Consider the following 24,621-nt stretch of genomic DNA (forward strand, 5'->3'; position numbering starts at 1 on the left):
GGAATTACAGTCTGTAAACAAGCCAAGACAGCAGGACTCTGGAATTGTCTCGGCAGGAGGGCCTGTAGAACAGCCGTCTTCCATTTCCACCCCGAAACCTCTGATAGAACATATTAGAACCAGACAGGCTGCGCACGCTTCTCTAATATGAGAGTGTTTCTTCAACTATCAGCATTTTTGGCCCTTTTGACTCCGTCATAATGTCCTTTCTATCACATCTCATATGATCTATTGCATCTGATAGCATGTGGTGGAAATGACATCTAAAATATTTTTGAATAAAATGACCAATTCCGTTGTCCTACTAAGGCTAATATGCTAGCATTTTATGCATCCTGAATACACAGGTAAGTAATATTTAGACATTTTTTTACACAGTTTTACTGGGAATTATGCATAATTACAGTAGTTTTCTTTTTATTATTATGAATTGTTTTTCTTTTTGATTTATAAATAAAAGAAATGAAATATATTTTTAGCTGTAAATAAATTGTATGATATGGATTGAGTTCAATAAGATTGAAAGTCTGAGTCAAGGACAAAAAGGGGAAAAAAGGAGCAAAAATAAATGATGGAGGCATGGTAAATAAATTCTAAGACAGCTTTAATGTGATCCTCATATAAAAAAATGAAATAAAAGTCTGTTAATTTTCATAAAAATCGCCTTTTTGGACATAGAAGAGACTGAATTTAAAGAAACGCAAACACTGATAATATTACCAACCACCTGTGAGGGAAAGTAATGTAGAAACAAAATCTTTATGCTGAAACTTCATAATATGATGATTCGTAGAAACAAAACCTCTTGTCAGCATTTTCTGAATTGAATCCAGACAACAGATAATTCAGAGTATAAACAAAGAGAGGTTTTTATTGGAGCTGAAAATATAATACAATTCTTTTTACAAAATATTTACACAGTACGCTCTTAAAAATAAAGGTGCTTCAAAAGGTTCTTCAAGCGATGCCATAGAAGAACCATTTTTGGTTCCACAAAGAACCATTCAGTCAAAGGTTTTTTAAAGAACCATCTCTTTCTTACCTTTTTGTAATCTGAAGAACCTTCTTTCGCCACAAAGAACCTTTTGTGAAACAGAAAGATTCTTTAGATGTTAAAGGTTCTTTATGGAACCATTTAGACAAAAAGGTTCTTCTATGGCATCATGAAGCACCTTTATTTTTAAGAGTGTAAATTGATCATTAAAAACAATAACAATAGAAAGAATCAATTACATGACAAACATTATAATAGCAGTGAATGAGAAGTGTACAGTTTCCCTAGAACAAAAGCCATCATTATCATGCAAAATGTTTCATTAGATACACATGAACAGCATCAGTGACCTGCACTGTAAAATATACATTATCACTATTGAAAAACAGGTCTTCATAAGTCTCTTACAGACTTAAGTTAAGCATAAATGGACGTTCACATTGACAGCTATTCCCAAAGGTCACTTGTGTCACATCAAATTGCCATTTCTCATTAAAAATACTGAAAGTACAGCATCATGGTTCTACACTCTAAAGTTCAGGCCCTTCAAAGCTTCAAACAAAATACGAAATGTTCAGCTATCTCTACAAAGTTCAGTAAAAAATAGTTACATTATTGTTGCTCTGAGAACTACACAGTTGGTTTTTAGGATGCTTTAATATTTGATGTACATGTTTACCTCAAGTTTTTGTACTAAATGTTATTAGTATTCGCTTCAGTAAGATTTCTGTTTTAAATTACTTGCCTTATAGATTTCCACTGTAAGTGCATTAGGTTTAATGCAATCTTTGCTCGTTTTTTTAAGAACAAAATTGTCTTCTGTGGTAATCAACAGCACGTCACTAATGGCACAATATGGTATTTCTCAAAAAGAATGGCCGTTATGTTTTCCTAACACTATCAATACTGCCAAAAATATACAAATAATAAATAACCAAGTACATAAAATATATACGAAAAATATTTTAGCCAGAATTTCCTGCTTTTCCTGAGTAATGAGAGTCATTGTTTTGCAGATGAGATTAATTGGCGCAGATGTAGCATCTTGAGTCACAGACTGAGTAGATAAACAGTATCTGCTTGAATTCACACAAAAAAAAGTTTGATCCAGTGGTCAGATTTAGAGACTGTACATCTGACACTTTGCGTGATATAAATAAAAATACTAGGCCTAGATTGGTTCAAAGTTAAACATGTGGAAACTGCCTGTTGCACTAGGTGCGTGACAAAGATCAGCATTACATTTGGGCTAAATTACATCTAGTTGTACCAGTGATTCATCGATACAGGGCTGCAGAACAATCAAAGAAATCCATGCCAATATATCGTGGGTATCCCTCCAGCACCCTCACTTCTACTGGGTCGAACTTCCAGTACTGCTTCCCTCTCAAGAAGTGGGCAAAGCCTGTGGAGTAATAATGAACCAAGAAACATTCAATGACTTTTTAAACTCCCTCCATCCTTTGCAGATTCAAAAACATGCAAGAAATAATGTCTCAGTGACAGCCGTACCGAATCGGTCCTGGAAAGCAGCGTCAATGTCATCCGGTATGCCCCTCCAGTCCCTCATGCTACGAGGGTGGACTGAGTCAACGCGGTTTTCCTTCAGGTTGAATCGCCAGTAGCTTCCTTTTTTGAAGAAGAAGATCTTCTGGGCCTTATCTTCTCCCCACATGAGGGCGGCCTGAATGTCAGTCACTGTTAGACCTAGTCGTCGTACAGAGTCCGGCCCTGTGATCTGCCGCTCTGCATCAAAAACCCAGTAACTCTGGCCTACAGAGAGAATGGTGGGTGAAAGAGGTTATATTCAATCACGGTTTATGAATTTTCCATTCGTCATGAACCCCTGATTTAGTTGACTGATTTAGGCTGGATAATTAGACCACCAAAAGACATCTGGATTATAAATATATACACTTTCTGATGCTAGCTGAAATGTTCTTTTGGAATTCCTTTTTTTTTTAAAGAAATATATATTTATTTTTTTGTTTGCATAATATCTGTGTGTGTTCCATGTATATTTATTATGTATTATAAATACACACACATACAGTATACATTTAATAAAATATTTACATGTATTTACATGTCTATCTTTATATTCATATAATTTATATTATAAATAAATATATTTAATATATAAACATAACCTATTTTTCTGAAATATATACATGAATGTGTGTGTATTTATATATACATAATAAATATACACAGCACACAAATATATTTTCTGTAAACAAAAACTTTTATTTTGGATGCCAACATAGAATTAAATTTAATTTTTAAATATATTAAAATAGTTAAAACAATTAAATTATATTAATATTTAAGAATATTATTGTTTTACTGTATTGTTTGATCAAATCAATGCAGCTTTGGTGAGCATAAGAGAGTTATTTCAAAAACATCTTATTTATTTAGAGACCGTTTACCTTGGAAGAACCAGATATTTCCAGATTTGTCCTCAAAAGCAGCATCAATGTCACCTGGGATTCCTCTCCAGTGCCTGGATGCCAATGCAGGATATCCAGTCTGGAGTTTACCATCACGGATCCGCCATACATAACCCGACTTAAAGAAAAACAGCTCACCTCGGATCATAGATACAGCATCAAAGTCAGTTTGGCAAGCATCAGGCTGAAAATATAGGAAATAAGGAGAAAAAAAGAGAATGAGAAGAATAAAGAAGAATTCCCAAGATTCCCAAGATCAGATACAATCAGCCATATAACTCACCACCGTGCTTTCAATCTCATTAGTTTCTGTGACCTCGGGAGTTCTCTCCTCCGTCTTTACTTTATCATCCGCGTGTCTGGATCCATACAAAGACTGTATACCTCGCTTATCATCTTCACTCAGTTGGAGTGGGTAGGAGAAAGTGTAGAAAGGCGACATCACTGCGCCTGGTGCCATGGAGTGCTGCAATCCTAAAACATGACCGATCTCATGAGCAGCCACCTGGAGGAGGTCAGTACCTAGTAGAAAATAAGAGGATTAAAAAAGGGGGTTTAAAATGACATAGTATGGTATGCAGTCCATGCATCATATATTTATGTGGAAATCCATTTGTACGTGATAAAACAAACAATTTTTTTTTCTGCAGGTTGCAGAGTTACAACAGTAGCAAGCGACAAGCAACAGACTTTATGGGTGAATCGTTGAGGGATACAGCCGATTCTTTCAAGCATTGATTCCCTCAGGAAACAAGAAAAAGTGACTGGCTTTATGAGTGAGTCCTTGAACCATTCTCTCATCCGATTCATTACAAACACTGATTCATTCAGGTATAAAACAAGTGACTGGCTTAATGACTGAGTTTTGAATCATTCAAACAAACGATTCATTCAAGAAAACTGATTCATTCAGGGACAATACACCACTACAGTATGTTGCTTGGAGATGTAAATAATGATTTTGCTTTAATGTCATTTGTATGTATAATAGTCAGCACAGCAAAATGGACAAAGCAACTTGTAATATTTAAAATGCAAAATAATAATATTTAAAATGCTAAAGTTATTCAGACTTTTGATGAACACTCATATAAAGCAATACAGTATATTACTTGCAGTCGTGTGTGAATTTAAGCATATTTGGAACAACAGCGCTCTTGTTGTTGTGTGATATTGCTTATTTATAAGTACTAGATTAACTACATTTGACCAACTAATTTGGAAGCAATTTATATCGCTTATATCTCGTTATATCGCTTTTTTCTTGCAATTGCGAGATATAAACTTAGAATCATGAGATTTTTTAGATAAAAGTCAGAACTGCGAGATGCAGTGTTGCATGTTAGCTTTTTTATTTTTTTATTCTGTCTCAAAATTGTGTGATGTAAACTCAGAATTTAAAAAAAATGTAAATAAAAAATTCTAAATTTTGAGATGTAAACCCTCAATTACTTGAAAGATTCTGAGAAAAACTGTGAGATATAACTTCCAATTATGATTAAAAATATATATATATCTTTATTGTAGCTAAAAAGTCACACCAAATGAACCAGGACCCTCACTCACCCATACTGTTGCCCACTGTCCAAGTCTCATCGTAGTCAAAGTGAATGTCTCCCTCTCGGTAGGTTCGGGGAAAGAAGGCATGAGCCAGAATTCCTCCTGGGCCATCAAAAGGAAGATTGTCTCCATGCCAGTACCTGAATGTGAAACACAGTCTCTCAGACGACAGCACAAAACCAATGATTCCCGTTCTCTTATTTCATCAACATGCCTGATGAACTGATCGCTGAAAGAACTTTATAAGCACACTTCATTACATAGAATGATTAAACGAGGGTGAGAATAATGACCTGAACAGAGACAATGCTGTTTCTATCATGTAATCGTACAGCATTATAGCCTATGTAACTGTCACACCTCAGTAACTTTCCTGATTCCCTTGTCTTTAACGGAATGGCTGAATGGTACTGAATAAACTGAACCCTAAATTTTCCATTGTGAAATGCTGAGAGGTTAAATTACGCAGGATTGTAGATCTTCAAACCTGGCAGACCTGAAAGGTCAAAGAAGGCCACTATTCTGGTTAAATCAAACCCACAAATGTCCGGTCCACTGCTATCCCATTGATGGAATCTCAGATTGAGTCAGAACAAATGAAACTGGCATGCCTAGAGTCCCACACTTCACTGAACCGACCTCCAGATGTTTTGCTTTATGCCAGATGGATCTAGATGTTTCCTCTGCTTTGAAGAATAGTGGTATCCCTCATTAGAGCTTCATACGTGCGTATCTCAGAAACATAACAACTGTACATTAGCGCTTTAACAGGAAGCCAAGTTTTCAGAGGGACTTTCATTTTCAAACAGAAAATGAAGAGAAAAAGCCACTGGTTTCAGCAAAACTTCCTTTTGAAAGAGACATAGCATTTATATGGGTCTGGTGTGACGCATACTGTAAATCAAGCACTTTTCTCCTGCTTCATCATTTTGAGTTGAATGTTTTTGAGAAAATGGGCTCAAAACCTTTGAAACAATTTTCAGACATTTGTTGTACTGTATCTTTCAACATACCTTATGATTTCCATTAATGTTTTATTTTGTTTTATAACTAGTAGTAAAAAGGAAAAGCTAAAGTGATGCCAACACCACATTAAAGAGCCCCAAAATTACATTTATCACTTGAATTTAGAAACACAAATAACATAATTGTTTTATCACAGAAATACACAAAGGTTTCTTCCACAAACAATGTGCAAAATGATAGAGGACTCAAACACTTAAAAGCTCAAACAGTGCATTGTAGTAATACTGTGCTACCACAAGTCATGCTTTTCAACATTAAGGTTAGTTTTTCAAAAAGAAAGGGATGTTGAGGCGCAGTGTTGCATGTCCATATGTAGAACTAAACCACACAGGTGTTCTGAGTTATGACTTTTCTTACTATGGGAATTTAAGAAGTAACACACGTGCATGAATGGACGTGCAGTGTAAATTTTCGACCTATAATCCTAAACCGACACCCTCTCTAATCTCCAGCTTGGAGATGAAAAGCGTCTGTGTTTGACTAGTCAAGTGGAAACCTTTCCTCTTTGTGTCAATGAACACACATCTCTGAACTGACAATATGGTGTTACAAGCTCTGTCAAATGAGAGGCCAGAGAAACAGTATTTCATCGATGATATACAGAATATAAAAGGCCAGTCAAAGTGTGCTGAATATGTTAATTTTTTCATTGCAGTGTTGTTTTCGATAAATCTTGGGATGTAACTTTAAAGGGCTTTAATAGCAGTACAAATCAGATTTTTATTAATCTTTTAAAATAAAGGATTGATCAAAAGTGACAGTAAACTGACAAAAAATGTCTTAGTCAAATAAATGCTGTTCTTTTGAACCTGAAAAAATATATATATATCTCACAGTTTCCATAAAAATATTAAGCAGCACAACTGTTTTCAACATTGATAATAAGAAAAGTTTCTTAAGCACCAAATCCAAATAATGATTTCTGAAGGATCACGTGACACTGAAGACTGGAGTAATGGCAGCTGAAATGTAAAATATTACCAACAGAGGAAGTAGTTTCATTTACTATAAAACATACTGTAATCTTCAAAACTTTTTCTTCCTAATCCAAAAAGATCCTAAGACTTATTATTGAAATTACTGTAAGATGCAAGTACAACTCGTTCATAATTCTTTGTGGTTATGATGTCACAACTCTGCAAACCTACAAAGTCATTACATATGCAAAAATGTTAGCCAATCACAACAAAAGAAATGTGCATGTTCCTAAAGGTTCAATAGAAAAAAGCATCAAACAGGGTGAAAAATGGTCACATATGACTTCTTGATCTAACATTAGAACTGGACCTCAACTGGAGTGGAATGATTAAATGTATGTTATGACCCCTTTAAAAACATAACAGACACAGAAAACAGTGAAAATATCTTCTTCTTTTTTTTACCTGTTAAAGTCAATCAAGATATCCGCCCGGCCACTGGTGACCTCAGTAAAGGTGAGAGGGGTGACGTCACTCCAGACCCACAGTGCCTCTCTCAGCACATGTCTGACTTTCTCTAAACTCATTTGCCAAGGCGTCCGCATGATCCTGTAACACGAGCACAAACACTCATAAACGCTCACTACAGACCACCCATGCGATTTTCATTTGGTCTCTGGTGCATTACCCCAATAATTCCCTTTATTTGAACATGTTTGCTACCCTTCTTGGTAGTGAACCAAGGGACTGGATCAGAATCTGGCTGTTGTGAAAGACAAGCTCATTCTGAATGGATTAGACATGGTACCTACTACAACAATGCTCTCTGACCATAATAACAGAACACATGTGATACTTGATATTGTGACAGTGATGGTACCCCTATCCAGGTTCCTTTAAGTGCATATAAGCCTTACAGGAATACATAACATATTTCAAGACTCTTTTGTTTCTTGTCATTTAGTAGGATTTTTTTTTTACAATTCACAATACACTGCATTACTGACAATTTTAGCGGCTTTAAAGGGATAGTCCACCCAAAAAGGAAAGTTCTGTCATCATTTCCTCACCCTCATGTTGTTCCAAACCTGTATGACTTTTGTTCTTGTGTGAAACACAAGAAAATATTTTGAAAGATTTTGGTAAATACATTTTAAGTTTCTATTGACTTCCATTGTATGAATAAAAATACAATGGAAGTCAATAGTTATTCAAAATAGCTTCTTTTGTGTAAATTATAGCTGAAATTAGTCAATTTTGGGTGGACTATCCCTTTTATAGCATTTTTTATAGCAATTTTGGGTGGACTATCCCTTTTATAGCATTCTTTTTAGGTTGCATTTATCTTGAATTAGATCTTTTCTGGTCCAGAGATTACTATCACACCACCATTGATTCCTCCCACAAACTAACCATAAAAAGCCATAAAAAACTGCTCTTTCTATTCTAAACCAGCAGTTTACCCATTTTAAATGCTGTTTATAAATTAAAATGCTACTTTCATCTCTCATGAGCCCACAAGTTTTAACTTCTCTCAGATGAAAGACGAGCTACATTATAAAGCTTGCTGAGTGATGAAGGCATGCATGCTTATTTTCACTAGCAGAATCCCCACTGAGCCCATTTAAGCTGGTGGACCACAAATCTGTATCATGTTCCACAAAACTTCCCTTTAGTGCATTTCATAAAAAAAAGAAAAAGAAAATGTCTTAAAGCACCTCATCTGAAGTATTGTTTAGCTCCCGACCTGCAGCTATAGTGACTGGTACCTCTGCTCTGTGTTGTTTTCATGCTTGGACACCTTCATGCTTTGGTCATTATTAGCTCTGTGGGACAGGGATCGCTCTGGGGCTGAAACGAACCATAAAAAGCCATAAAAAACTGCTCTTTCTATTCTAAACCAGCAGTTTACCCATTTTAAATGCTGTTTATAAATTAAAATGCTACTTTCATCTCTCATGAGCCCACAAGTTTTAACTTCTCTCAGATGAAAGACGAGCTACATTATAAAGCTTGCTGAGTGATGAAGGCATGCATGCTTATTTTCACTAGCAGAATCCCCACTGAGCCCATTTAAGCTGGTGGACCACAAATCTGTATCATGTTCCACAAAACTTCCCTTTAGTGCATTTCATAAAAAAAAGAAAAAGAAAATGTCTTAAAGCACCTCATCTGAAGTATTGTTTAGCTCCCGACCTGCAGCTATAGTGACTGGTACCTCTGCTCTGTGTTGTTTTCATGCTTGGACACCTTCATGCTTTGGTCATTATTAGCTCTGTGGGACAGGGATCGCTCTGGGGCTGAATGTTGGAGCCACAAACTGTCTGCAAGCCCAGACAGGAGCTATGACAGCGGGAGAGAGCCCAGTGTGGTAGTCTGTGGCTTTAAACATTGTCCTTATTCGCTGCTACAATTAGAGAATCCCTCCCTATTTGCTGACCTAGGACTATGGCTACTACCCCAAAAGAATAGATGAAACGTAAATCAGGTTTAGATTAGTGGCTTTAAAGTGCAAATACAGCGGCCCCAAATAGGTTTTATAGATACTTATATGTCAGGGGTTTTCAAACTGGGGTCTAGGGACTCCCAGGGGACCAAAAGAGGCATCTTTGGGTTTGTGAAAAATAAATAAATAAAATAAAATAATGCTTTAAAAATGAGAAAAGATCATGTAATCATTTGGTATTTATTTAATTTAGCAAATAACATATCTTTAAAGCATCACTTTCAAATAGTGTTATTCTGAGCTTACTGTTTAACAAGAATCTTGAAAAAATGGATCACGGTTTCCACAAAAGTATTAAACAGCACAACTGATTTCAACGTTCCTAACAAGTGGCTTCTTTTCTCTATTTTTTTGTGTTGTTTTGTTTTTACTACTTTCAGCAGTAACGTCTAACCATCTGATCCAATGGTGGCTTTAATGGACAAACTTAGTGCACAGGTGTCATTCATTATGTTTTACTGAAGATGTGCCTCATGCAAAATGACTTCAGACCTCAATCCACTGCACACATGTGACATGAAAGACACAGATTTCCTTAAGGTTACAGACTCATTGAAGTAACTGAATTGACAGAATGGTGGGGGTAGGATGGGGGGGGGAGGTTGGTGTGTTTGAGTTCATTTTGCACATGTACAGTCCGTCATTAAGTGAAGGGACAAATTACAGAGGACAGTGAGGTGCTATAGCCCATAAACAACCTTCAGAGACGTGAGTCACGACAGCTCATAGTGGCACAGCATTAGAATGCTGCTGACTGGGGTTTGCTGGAGATAAAATATGTGCACGAGTTGCTGTCTTGACATCAGATTCTGATGAGGCAGCACTTAGTATACAAATTGTAAAATGATTTCAGAGGTTTTTTTTAAAGGAATCATTAATGGTCATTTTCAGGGTGCAACCTACCCCAAAAATAAAAAAAATACAACTTGTTATATGTAAATTTACAGTACAGGCATGAATTGTAAGAAATGGATCAATATTAAAATTCAACATTCTTCATTTTCCAGCGGATGACGTAGGATGTAGGCGTAGCGCAACCTCGGATGAGAATATGCTAGTCTCGCGAGAACCAATTTTTTTATTTACAGCAAAGGAAAACCATGGATTATAAAGAGTTCAGATCCCCTTAAACTTCCCATGATTTTCTAAAGAAAATACTTTTTTTCTGTTTTGACTATCTTTATTGGATGCAGACACAAAGACTAGTCTTTCCTACAGCAATGTGGCTTAATTCAGATGTAGAACCATGGGAGATTTATAGGTTGTAATATTTTATGGGAAGGGCCATAAATTAAGGGACAGTTTTAATCAGTGGTTGTAGGGCTGGATTTCTTTGTCTGGATCCTCATCTCACCCCCTGCTGAGCACTGAAGAGAAAACTAGAACATTTGGGCTCTGTGCCCATAACACACATGAGTGCTCTGAAATGTAACATCTTCTCCTAGTCGGGTCGTGACCTCACTGACTTCAGATTACAGAGAGTACTATGTCCGGTGGGAACCGCCTTTGAGACCATGGGAGATTTATAGGTTGTAATATTTTATGGGAAGGGCCATAAATTAAGTGACCGTTTTAATCAGTGGTTGTAGGGCTGGATTTCTTTGTCTGGATCCTCATCTCACCCCCTGCTGAGCACTGAAGAGAAAACTAGAACCATTTGGGCTCTGTGCCCATAACACACATGAGTGCTCTGAAATGTAACATCTTCTCCTAGTCGGGTCGTGACCTCACTGACTTCAGATTACAGAGAGTACTATGTCCGGTGGGAACCGCCTTTGACAGAGATATATGAGGCAAATCAGTCAAAACATGAAGTGGTGACCAGACAAATACAATAGTAAGGCCATCATGTCAATCAAAGGCTTCTTAAAGGGATAGTTCACTCAAAATGAAAATTCTGTCATCATTTACTCACTCTCATGTCATTCCAAACTGTGTAGCACAAAAGAGCATATTTTGAAAAAAGTCACTGAGGTCAACTGATGAAAGTCAATGGATTTTCATTGTGTGTTTAAGAAAACAAACCCTGAGACATTTTCAAAATATGTTATTTTCTGCAGAAGAAAGAAAGTTGAACAGGTTTGGAATGATGAGGGTAGGTATAAGAGGACACACGTTTCATTTTGGGTGAACTATTCCTTTAAAAACCAATGAAATTCAGGTCGACTTGAAGTAGCGAGCGACTGTGTGTGTTTAAGAAATTGATTTACTGCTTTAAATCAAAGGGGGCTTGATACATATTTCTCGCTGTGTTCTGGAGCCATGCAGTCCCGGGTCTGAGACAGCTTATTGCTTCTAATTAAGTGGGTGTACTAGTGAAAAGAGTGTGTGGTCTTTTTTTAGAACTGATAACAGCTTTAAGAAATGTGAGAAGATAAAGAAAGAAACATTAGAAATTAGTATTTCCTGTGTGGGCTGGGAAATAGTGTATTTCTGAGATAAAAGGAGGAAGAAGAACTGCAAATGTTTAATTTAAACACACTCTGTAATAAGAAAAAAAACTTTAATGCATAGATTCAGTCAAATGTGTGTTGACTGGGAGCTAGGATACCAAAAATAAGCTATATTATTGCCTCAGTGTGGCCTTTGTTGTGTAAGGCACAAAATAGTATCTTGGCAATGCATCAAAGTCATTTTCTCCCATTTACGCTTTAATGTTTAATTCATTTTATGCCTATCATCTCATTAAGTGTAGACACAGCAACCAGATACAACCGCAACCGCTATCTGTGCAAGTCTTACTTGTATGTGAGGTCTGTTTTGTCCCAGCGGCCTCCGAACAAATCAAAGCGTTTTCGGCGATGACGGCCCTCAAGCAAACCTCCTTTGAGGGTTGAGTAATTAAGGGTTGAGTACCCTTCCTTCTGTGAGGGGTAGTCTGGGACTCCACAGCGAGGTCTGTTCCAGAACTCAGTGTCATTCTTGGGAAGAGTCGAGTGTGGATGTACTCTTTTATTGCTAGAGTCTTCACTCAGGATGTCCTGAATGTCATGAAGTCGGCCCCTCTTCTTCAGGCCATGGTGATGGGTCTTTTGAGGCCAGTCCTGTCAACACACACATAAACTGTCAATCAAATGTACATTTGACCTTCATTTATAGATGCTACACTATTAAACTGGGTTTGTTTGGGGGCTAATGTGTTGTTGTGTTTTAGTGTATTCAGGGCCGTTTCTAGCCAATTTGGCGCCCTAGGCGAAATCCCTATTGACCTATTGATATATATATATATATATATATATATATATATATATATATATATATATATATATATATATATATATATATATATATATATATATAACCTAAAAATAAAAACATATATAAAAAGGTCATTCAAAATATTAATATAAATAATATTAAAATAACACCGGATGCTAGGGTTTCTAAGGCAATGCTAGCAGTATTTTTATTGTTAACTAAAACTATTAATTTCGTTTTTGTTTTGTTTATTGAAATAAAGCTCAAATAAAATAGAAATTTTAGATGAAAACATAAATGTAAACAAAAATTAGAGATGCTGCCTGGCAACTAATGGAAATAAAATGAGTTTAGGTTGAAGTACTAAAATAAAAAAAACTGAAATGAAAAATAAATAAAGTTAATTAGAAATGTATAAAAAAAAAAGAAAATCATAAAACAAAACTTAAAAATGTAAACTAATATGTAAACTAAATGTAAACTAAATATAAACTTAAAAATATAAACTAAAATTAAAAAATATAAACAAACTAAAATATAAAATAAAAGCTTGAATATGAATAAATAATACAATAGTACATAAATAGTACTAAAATAACACTGTAATTTCTAGGGCATTGCTAGGTGGTTGCTAGGGTGTTCTGGTTGGACAAACAGTAAGGTGAAGGTGCAAATAAAGCCTTGCTGTCTAAATTGGGAGCAAAATTTGTGAAATTATAGCTGTGCAACAGTTGGTCATACGTCACTGATAATTTGCAAGAAGCATTATCACAGTCAATTTCCTCACACAAATTTCAAGGAAATGGTTCTGTTAATGGGCTGGGAGGTTAGCTGCCTGGAGGGGAAAGTCAGATTGCCCCAATTTCTCTCCTTCCCCAAACCTCATCACAATTCTCTACTCCAGCTGTGTGGGTTTAGAAGCCTCCTTCTCACTCTTTTTCCTTCTCTATACCTCCTTCTTTCTCTCTAATTTATGCTTGGTTAAGAGGCCAGGGGTGGTATAGGGTGAACTATTTCTTTTAAATGCTTTTAAAAATCCTTCCGCCTCTCATAGCCATAGGGAGTCTTTTAAAAGCTGTAATTTAAGCACAAACTATATTTAGACAACCATAAAACATTTAGAAATATAAAGCAGGAAGTCTGAAAAGAAAAAAGTCACTTGTTTAAATGTTGCTTTATCTCTGAAAGCAGGTCCAACTATCATGAAGATATAACAGACTAAGCGAGTGGCTAAAAATGAGTAGCCAATTACTTGAGGTTTTGGACTTTTTTAGACGAACAGCAATTATTTTTACCACAACAAAGGATGAGTGACAGGACATTTTGTCAATCTCTCTGTCTCACTGGTTTAAAATCTAAGTGCTAAAATGCAGCACTCTAATGCATCTGACATCAATATTATCAAACAGCAGGGTAACACTTTAGTATAGTGACCAATTCTCACTATTAACTAGTTGCTTATTAGCATGCCTATTATTAACATATTGGCTGTTTATTACTTATAAAGCACATATTCTGCATGACCGTATTCCACATCCCTAATCATACCCAATACCTAAATTTAACATTAACTATTAATAAGCAAATCAGGAGTTTATAGAGCCAAACGTGGTAGTTAATGGTTTGTTAATAGCAAGAATTGGACCTTAAAATAAAGTGTGACCAATAACATATTCATATTCAGTACGAACAGACAAATTGCTTATTGCTGGAAACTTGTTGCGAAGCATCTGATTAGAAGACAGTGTAACTAGTGAACAAATTCTAACAAATAAAAGGAAAAACAACCACATTTTTTGGGCAAGTCGAGACGTAGTACCTTAGTAACAATCCACTGACATGTGAACTTGATAGTGTTGCTAAAACATGACCCCACACCCCCGGCAATGAGGAACCGCACAAATTCCACAGATAGAAGTGAAGAATTCACTGCGCTTTATCTACTCTCAGTTTGTTTCTCTCAAATCTGCTGAGCGCGCATGGACTTTCCATGGGCTGAACCATCATTAAAAGGTCGTACATGTTGAAAGCATGTAATTTAAGCAGTCTCTAAACAACCTGGAGACAGGCAAGTTTTTTGTACAACAGTCAAGATTGTTTATTGTAGAGCAGTGGAACCTCTCAGCGATGACAAACTGGCTTTGAGTCTACTTAGGGAGCGACGGATGTGGAAGAAAAACACCCGGGTGTCTCAGGTTCAGCGGGAGTCAAGGGTTAAAGGTTAAAGCCTAAATCAACAAAACAGACCCCTTGGGCCAAAGTAAACACACATACTCCCATTTCAAACCAAAACTCAGTCGACAGCCATTGTTTTTCCCCTTTTAGTAGATCCATTCTGTATAAACCATGCATAATTCCTCAACAAATCAGTCTAAAGTTTTGGGTCTGTTTAATTGTCTAAGGTTTAAAAAAAAAAAAAAAAAAATTGTCTAAAGGTTAAAAAAAAAAAAAAAGTATTGTATGTGTACCAAGGCTACAGTAATTTAATCAAAAATACAATAAAAGCAGGAATATTCTGAAATATCTTTGCATTTTAAAATATACGTTTTCTATTTTAATATGCAATGGAAAAGCTGAATTTATTCCAGTCCTTCGGAAATCAAGCTAATATGCTGATTTGCTGCTTAAGAAACATTTCTTTCTTATTATCAAAGTTGAAAACAGTTATATTGCTTAGTATTTTTGTGGAAAATGTGATATTATTTTCTGAATTCTTTGATGAATAAAAGTTTAAAAAGCTCATTAGCACTTTTCATTTAATGTGTCTTTTAAAAAAAAATCTTACTGACCCCAAACTCTTGACATAGAGTAGACATAAAAATGTACATAAAAAGTCTACATAAAAAAATCGAACTACTACGAACTCATATGACCCACTTTTGTAACCACATTTCATAATATGCTGTCAGTATTTTATAAGTTTCTCAGTGCAAACAAGACGGCTCAGGTTGCTTATGTAATAATACTTAAGTACATATTAGCAGCTGAAACTGCTATAAGCATATAGAGTCAAAGCCAAGTCTCGAAAGAAACAGCCAAAACATAATTTTCTCAACAAACAACCCAGCTATCAATCTATCATTAGATCTTGCTCCATATTTGTGGCAGCTCTAAGAGCAAAATTCAACTGAAACCTGGCTGAAAAAAAAATTCTGTCATTATTTACTTGTCAACATTTTCAACTGGAACAATGAGGGTATTTTCATAGGACACAAAAGGAGAGTTTTAATTGGGGGAATAATATTGGGTGAACTGTTCCTTTAAGACTAATTAAAAAAAAGATCAATGTGACTGCACTATTGAGGGACTATACGCTAAGTAGTCTTTGCTTGTAATATTATTACAACATTCACGCACACATCTCGTTTTAACAAAAGCCCAAATCAAAGAACCTTTTCTTAACCAGACATTCCTCAAGCCTGGGCGTATTTTACAGCATCCACCTGCATGTAGTGAAACATGTGAAAGTGGCAGTCCATTCAGAAACCCACTGAAATGTCTTCAGAATTACCATAGCCACACATGTTCCATATAAAACAAAGGTGAGACGTAGTACCTTAGTAACAATCCACTGACATGTGAACTTGATAGTGTTGCTAAAACATGACCCCACACCCCCGGCAATGAGGAACCGCACAAATTCCACAGATAGAAGTGAAGAATTCACTGCGCTTTATCTACTCTCAGTTTGTTTCTCTCAAATCTGCTGAGCGCGCATGGACTTTCCATGGGCTGAACCATCATTAAAAGGTCGTACATGTTGAAAGCATGTAATTTAAGCAGTCTCTAAACAACCTGGAGACAGGCAAGTTTTTTGTACAACAGTCAAGATTGTTTATTGTAGAGCAGTGGAACCTCTCAGCGATGACAAACTGGCTTTGAGTCTACTTAGGGAGCGACGGATGTGGAAGAAAAACACCCGGGTGTCTCAGGTTCAGCGGGAGTCAAGGGTTAAAGGTTAAAGCCTAAATCAACAAAACAGACCCCTTGGGCCAAAGTAAACACACATACTCCCATTTCAAACCAAAACTCAGTCGACAGCCATTGTTTTTCCCCTTTTAGTAGATCAATTCTGTATAAACCATGCATAATTCCTCAACAAATCAGTCTAAAGTTTTGGGTCTGTTTAATTGTCTAAGGTTTAAAAAAAAAAAAAAGTATTGTATGTGTACCAAGGCTACAGTAATTTAATCAAAAATACAATAAAAGCAGGAATATTCTGAAATATCTTTGCATTTTAAAATATACGTTTTCTATTTTAATATGCAATGGAAAAGCTGAATTTATTCCAGTCCTTCGGAAATCAAGCTAATATGCTGATTTGCTGCTTAAGAAACATTTCTTTCTTATTATCAAAGTTGAAAACAGTTATATTGCTTAGTATTTTTGTGGAAAATGTGATATTATTTTCTGAATTCTTTGATGAATAAAAGTTTAAAAAGCTCATTAGCACTTTTCATTTAATGTGTCTTTTAAAAAAAAATCTTACTGACCCCAAACTCTTGACATAGAGTAGACATAAAAATGTACATAAAAAGTCTACATAAAAAAATCGAACTACTACGAACTCATATGACCCACTTTTGTAACCACATTTCATAATATGCTGTCAGTATTTTATAAGTTTCTCAGTGCAAACAAGACGGCTCAGGTTGCTTATGTAATAATACTTAAGTACATATTAGCAGCTGAAACTGCTATAAGCATATAGAGTCAAAGCCAAGTCTCGAAAGAAACAGCCAAAACATAATTTTCTCAACAAACAACCCAGCTATCAATCTATCATTAGATCTTGCTCCATATTTGTGGCAGCTCTAAGAGCAAAATTCAACTGAAACCTGGCTGAAAAAAAAATTCTGTCATTATTTACTTGTCAACATTTTCAACTGGAACAATGAGGGTATTTTCATAGGACACAAAAGGAGAGTTTTAATTGGGGGAATAATATTGGGTGAACTGTTCCTTTAAGACTAATTAAAAAAAAGATCAATGTGACTGCACTATTGAGGGACTATACGCTAAGTAGTCTTTGCTTGTAATATTATTACAACATTCACGCACACATCTCGTTTTAACAAAAGCCCAAATCAAAGAACCTTTTCTTAACCAGACATTCCTCAAGCCTGGGCGTATTTTACAGCATCCACCTGCATGTAGTGAAACATGTGAAAGTGGCAGTCCATTCAGAAACCCACTGAAATGTCTTCAGAATTACCATAGCCACACATGTTCCATATAAAACAAAGGTCTCTCTTTCCAAGCCTCATCATGTTGTGCAAATTTTTGAAGTTTTTATGATACCTTCCTGACAGATATATGCCTTTCATCAGCTGACAAACAAAAACAACTGGGAATTATTTTACCTTAAGCTGCAGTCACACTTTTATGCATTCAAACATCAGGCATTTGTGCCTGCGGGAAGATCTGCTATGTTCTAAACAATACAGAAGAACTATTATTTTTAACACCTACATTTATAATCAAAATATCCAACATTTGGGGATATAAAAGGAACAAACAGGAATGGAAGAAACACCATAAACAAACTTCTATTTTCACAGCATGTGCATCTGTAGGTCAATAGGTCAGTGGGTAAAATCTCTAACATGATACAGTATGTTATGCTGAAACAAAACACAGAGAGCCAGAGCCAGCGAGAAGCCTTTGGGGGAAATCCAGAAGAAAAGATCTGACATGTCAGTGCAAGAATAGGGTTTGGAGTGAATTGGAGTGCCTGGCATCATGCCATCTCCATAGGGTTTCTGAGGGTAAACTTCTTTGTTGGCAGCCAAATCTTTCTCTTTGGGGCATCCGGATGATGTCAGCAACTCCTGACAGATCTCTTACACTCATCAGCACAGCCGGCATCAAAAGCAAAGCATCATGCATTTCCAAAATACGCCCAAAATGACTTTCTACATTTGGATGACTGTTTACTACTGACTCAGCAAGCCATAGAAACAGCCAAGAGCACTTCCTACCATCCTGCTTTTTTGGCTTGGCGTTTCATTTTCAGTGCAAACCTGATCCAAACATCCTGGCTGCATGGGTCTCATTGTCTCTCTGAAGCATGCCTTTGTCGAGAGAAAAATTACAAACAAGAAATTCCAGTCTGTTACATAGACATTTTCTGGCACATTAAAGTCCACAACTAGAGATAATGAATGAGCATGCCAGAGGAAATCGGACTAGGGTAAATATTTACCCGCAAAAACCTCCAGAGATCTGCATGCTTTGGGGTTGTATACACAAGTGATTACACTGAAAAGGAAGACTGTTTAGTGGGAAAAATATGTTGATGGAAGATGTTCATGCAGAAAGAGTGTAGTGCATCTAAGGCAGACCATTAGTGTCTCTAAGCCTAGGGAGGAAAAATACTACTGCTTTTGAATCTTTAAATAGTTCCCACTTGTTCCACCTTAAAGCGAAAGAGGTGACAACTAGGCAATATTATTATGGAAGACAAGTGCACTGAAATGTTTGATGCATTGCCAGGAACAACAATGAACTTGAAATAAAGGTACTTCAAGAGCAAGTTCTTTTGTCTCCTAATTTCTGTAGAGATAGGAAACAGCTGTCGAGAGGTTCTAGATCTAAAGGTCAGGTGACAGGAAAAATGGTGGTTTGAATCAGAACCAGGTACGTCAGGGTTTCTGGTGTCAGTCATGCTCTCGTTTGTGCCTACAGGCAAGAAATCTAAACCAAACGGCTCCACAGGTGGTGCATTGCAACTGACCCTGGCCTTATATGCTCTATCCACTCTAAGCTTGTGTGTCCTTTTCTTTCATATGTTGAGACTGGGTTATAAGGATAACCCAAACTGAATAATTGGTGCTGATTACCAAGGGTGCCTATGGGTAAGAAAATCTGTTTCTTTCCTCCTCCTTAAATTTACGCTACATGGTGGCTTACTAGATTTGTGCATGATTCTGAATTGAAAATACCTTTTACATTCCAATTCTATTCCTGAGTATGAACAACATGATGCAATAAAAAATCTACTGAAATTCAAAGACAGGCAGAAGGACAGATGAATGCATAGAATGGTGGACAGATGGATAGGTAGATGCATAGATTGATGGAAGGATGGACGGATGGATGGAAAGAAAGATAGACGCATAGAAGGGTAAACAGATGGACAGTTAGATGCATAGATAGAATGATGGATGGAAGGATGATGGATAGACGTATAGAACAGTATATAGTTGGATGGATGAAATATAGATGCACAAAACGGTGGATAGATGAACAGGTATGCATAGAATGATGGATGGATGGATGGATGGATGGATGGATGATGGATATATGCATAGAACAGTAGATAGACGGATGGATTAATGGATGGATGGAAAGATAGATGCACAAAACGGTGGATAGATGGATAGTTATGCATAGAATGATGGATGGATGATGGATATATGCATAGAACAATAGATAAACGGATGGATGGAAAGATAGATGCACAAAATGATATATAGGTGTATAGGTAGATGCGTAGAACGATGGATGGATGGATGATGGATATATGCATAGAGCAGTAGATAAACGGATTGATAGATGGATGGATGGATGGATGGATGGACGGACGGACGGATGGATGGTTTGAAAGATAGATGCATAAAATGATAGATAGATGTATAGGTAGATACATAGATGGATGGATGGATGGATGGATGGATGCATAAAACAGTAGAGACAGATGGATGGATGGATGGATGGAACGAAAGATTTATTCATAAAATGTGAGATAAATGGATAGATAGATGCATAGGTAGATGCATAGAACAATGGATGAATGGATGGATGGATGATGGATAGTCGCATAGAACAGCTGATAGACGAATGGGTAGAGGATGGATGGATAGATGATGGATAGATGCATAGAATCATATATGCTTTTTTTAGAACAGTTGATAGATCGATAGATAGATAGATAGATAGATAGATAGATAGATTTGTGTTTTAGCATTAACAGAAATGTCCATAAAATTAATGGATAATGATATGTTTTTTTTTAAAACAGTGCACCTGATGTGCCAGTGCCAAGTATTTACTTTACAGGAACAACTTTGTATTATCCTTCCAAAGTAAAGTTGATCATTTACACATCATTACTTTGTAGAACCTTCAATATAAGGGATTTTGATTTGTTTAACATTTCAATATCTCATACTTTCATTTATGTTTTTTCATTGTTTTAATGAATTTACTCTTATTTAAAAAAAATGTAATAACAAAAAAGGAGTCTGTGTGTGCATACACATATAGTAATGTAGTTCTGATTTGTTGCGTCTTTAATGTCTAGACAGCATTCGACTGACTCATTTTGACTGACATGGACAGCGTTCTTATTTTTGCACTTGGACCGCTGAAAAATATTGAGCTTGATTTTTCTTCTCATATACTTTTGGCAGTTTTTCATTTTATTTTGATATAATCACTATATCACAGCTGAGTAGCACACTTTTTAAAAATAAAGGTTTCAAAGGGGGGTTTCACAGCCATAGAAGAACATTTTGGATTCCCCAAAGAGCCTTTCGGTGAAAAGTTCTCAAAAGTACAATTTTTTCTTTGTCTGTAGAACATACACTAAAAATAATGGTTCTTTACTGGCATCAATGGTTCATGAAGAACCTTTAACATCCATTGCACAAAAGGTTCTTTATAGTGGTTCTTTAGAGTTTTAAAATGTTCTTCACACTAAGAAAAAAGGGTTATTTTGAGAAATGTTCTTCGGGGAACACTGGGGAACATTGGAGAACACCCCACCCCAAATTGGAACCCAATTTTTAAGAGTGCATTGATAATCTAAATAACCTTTTTTTTACTATAAAGAACATTTGGTGCAATGGAAAGGCTCCATGGATGTTAAAGGTTCTTCGTGGGAGATGCCAATAAAAACCTGTATTTTATAGAGTGCAGGTGTGCAAAGTTGGAGAGATCAGAAAAAGTAGAAGGACAGATAGTGAATTCACTTCTATTTGCACTGTCAGCTCAGTGTGAACGCAAAATACCATGTCAATAGACTCTACCACATCTACTAAAGCTACGTCTATCTTAACAGCACCTAATATTTACCTCAGACTTACTCACACTTTGCCCAAATCAGCATATTGGAATGATCATGTGACATTGAAGACTGGAGTAATGATACTGAAATTTTATTTTTGCATGTGTGCATTAAATGTGCATTAAATTTAGATTTCCTCGGGTGAAATTCTTCCCTAGAGAGTTTGAGCTTATTTAAGTAACTATCCCTTAGACAAGGATCAAAGCAGAAAGATAGACTGGCTCAGTGACTCGTTGTAGTTTTCCTACTAAATTAGTATTTTATCACCCAAAAAAAAAAAAAAACACCCACAGCATTGTGAAATTTGATTACAGAGTAGAATGAACTTGTGTCTGCGGTTATAGGTGGGTTAAACGAGTGTTACTGATTGAGACAAGTTCTTTGTTTCAGTGCCAAATGTTTAAAGCGTTTATATTTTGGGAGTGCAACTGATTCAGTGGTTTGTAACAGGTGGGTATCACTAATGACGCTTACGGAGAGAAAGTTAACAGTGGAAAAAGATCATACATACAAAACTACCTGAAGCCTCCCTTTTCTTCCTCTGTGCCTCATGGGACTTTTCAATAATAAGGAATCCTGTGAAGAAATTACAATGCTGGAACCTTCACATCCCACCAGGATCATGAACCTTTGGGGTAAGAATGGCATTCAGAAGCCTCTAATGAAAAACAAAAGGCTCTCCTGGTGAACGCATAAGTGTGTGTATAGTTCATATTTGTTGTGCAGCAAATAATAATCAAGCGCTCTTATTTTGCTTTACATTTATGCATTCAACTTAAAAAGCCTTCAAGGTACAATATATATTTGATTGGAATGTGTGTGCCATTCTTTACCAGTCGAACAACAGGGGTTCATAATATAGGTTCCATACCAGCATGCAGCTGTTAATGATGTGTTTATTTGTGAAAACTATGTTGATTAAGAACAATAAAGCTAAGAGTTCGATCACGAGGACAAGGAGGTTCAAAACAAGCTTCTTTTGTGCTGTTGTCAGCCTCTTTCTCGGTTGCGGGGCCCCCTCAGTCTGATAAAATGCAAGCCAGACTCCTCAAACACTCCACCATGGAAGCAGCTTCAACCAGACCCCTGAGGCTCTATTAAACGTCACTCAGTGGAAACATGAAAGAAAGCCCAGTGGAAATGAATCATAGCCTCTACCCCTCCTCACCCTGATCCCTCCATCCCATGTGCCCGTGACCACAAGAAAGAGCATGGTGGAGAAGGAGTGGAGGTTATGAAACACGCTGGATGTGCAACTTGTCGTTTAGCAGTGATGCAAGATGAAGATGTTGGCACAATGATATTTCTGTGTGGTAATACATCAGTCTTTGTATTTGGATCAAGGTTTTGTTTCAAATACTTAAAATAAAGTTCTTTAGCAAAAGCTTCATCTATAAAGACATAATGCAAGTATAACCTGACTGCTGACAGTCGTTATTTTGCAATAAACTACCATTTGACTTAGAAAAATTAAGTCCACTACACCGTACTAAAAATGTGTACTATAGCAACAATTCAGCATTAGTTATATTAATACTGAACTCATATAAGGTCATTGTAATGGATCACTGTGATGCAATATCCACCAGATGTATTTAATTTAAAGTATTTAACAAGTACGAACAATAAATGCTGACACAACCAAAAGTCACTGTGGCCAGGTAATTCCCAGTTCCCTTTGGTTTCTCAGGTCTGGGATCTTTTATTTGTAACTGCTTTTTAGACCTTGTGAATCATTCTGGAATTCACCAGGGACACCTGTGGAGATCATGCATGGACCGCCTCATCACAGACCATACGGACACAGTATTCCTATTGAGCCCTAAATGTTCTTTAAATTCAATCTCATATAAAGTCACTAATATAGAGGTGCAACAGACCACCTATCATGGTGAAATAAGGCAGAACCTTTCACAAAGCCAAATGGATGCTGAATCACTGCCTGCCATCTGAGATTGGGATGTGAATCATGCCAATTTAAGTCAATTTGAGCTCCCCCACACCACACACTAAGCAGAAATTATCAGGCCAGCTGTAACCACAGTACAATTTTGGGCATTATTTGTGCTGTTTTTATCAACACGTTTATGTCCCAGCAAAGCATTTTAGCCAATTACACTTTTCCATTTCAGATTACAATTTCTACTCAGACAAAAACAAGATTATAGTAAATGCCACGTGTGATTTAAGAATTTAAAGGGATAGTTCACATAAAAAATAAAAAAATTGTCATTTACTCACCCTTATGTTATTCCAAAACCTGTATGACTTTCTTGTCTAGAAGGAAAAAAGGTTATCTATCAGAATGTTTATACTATGAAAGCAAATGGACTTTTGCTGCACAAGAAAGAATGTCATTATGAAATAACATGAGGTAAATGTTGACAGAATGGTTAATTCTACATGACACTCTGGGAAAAAAGGTTAACATCTGTTTCCCAAAAAGTACAAATAGCTAGCATTCTTCCAGTTATTTACAGCAGAAAATTCTTAAAGGGGTTATATGATGCTGCTAAAAAGAACATTATTTTGTGTATTTGGTGTAATTAAATGTGTTTATGCGGTTTAAGGTTCAAAAAACACATTATTTTCCACATACTGTACATTATTGTTTCTTCTCTATGCCCCACCTTTCTGAAACACGTCGATTTTTACAAAGCTCATCGGTCTGAAAAAGCGAGGTGTGCTCTGATTGGCCGGCTATCCAGTGCGTTGTGATTGGCCGAATATCTCAAGCGTGTGACGGAAATGTTACGCCCCTACCATACCGTGATGCCTGCGGCAACCACATGTGACGACCCCGGGCTGGACTCCGCTTCGTCCACGGTGAAAGCCGATCCAGCGATCGACAGCTCGGAGTTCAAGTATTTCCTCAGCGACCAGCACGGAACAGCTCC

The 24,621-nt window shown here is 36.5% G+C and overlaps 1 protein-coding gene across 1 annotated transcript; it reads right to left on the reverse strand.

The window, feature by feature from the left end:
* Nucleotides 1-1,204: 1,204 nt before the first annotated feature.
* LOC107595706 (stromelysin-3-like) lies at nucleotides 1,205-22,937 on the reverse strand. Its single transcript, XM_016286201.1, has 9 exons — nucleotides 22,893-22,937; nucleotides 18,291-18,485; nucleotides 12,199-12,500; nucleotides 7,416-7,559; nucleotides 5,014-5,147; nucleotides 3,731-3,969; nucleotides 3,427-3,631; nucleotides 2,507-2,767; nucleotides 1,205-2,399 (listed from the first exon to the last, which is right to left on the reverse strand). The coding sequence occupies exons 1-9, from the start codon at nucleotides 22,935-22,937 to the stop codon at nucleotides 2,272-2,274; spliced, it is 1,653 nt and encodes a 550-aa protein (XP_016141687.1). The 3' UTR covers nucleotides 1,205-2,271.
* Nucleotides 22,938-24,621: the final 1,684 nt, after the last annotated feature.

Source organism: Sinocyclocheilus grahami, unplaced genomic scaffold (assembly GCF_001515645.1).
Source record: "Sinocyclocheilus grahami isolate Dianchi unplaced genomic scaffold, SAMN03320097.WGS_v1.1 scaffold207.1, whole genome shotgun sequence".
Classification (NCBI taxonomy): Eukaryota; Metazoa; Chordata; class Actinopteri; order Cypriniformes; family Cyprinidae; genus Sinocyclocheilus; species Sinocyclocheilus grahami.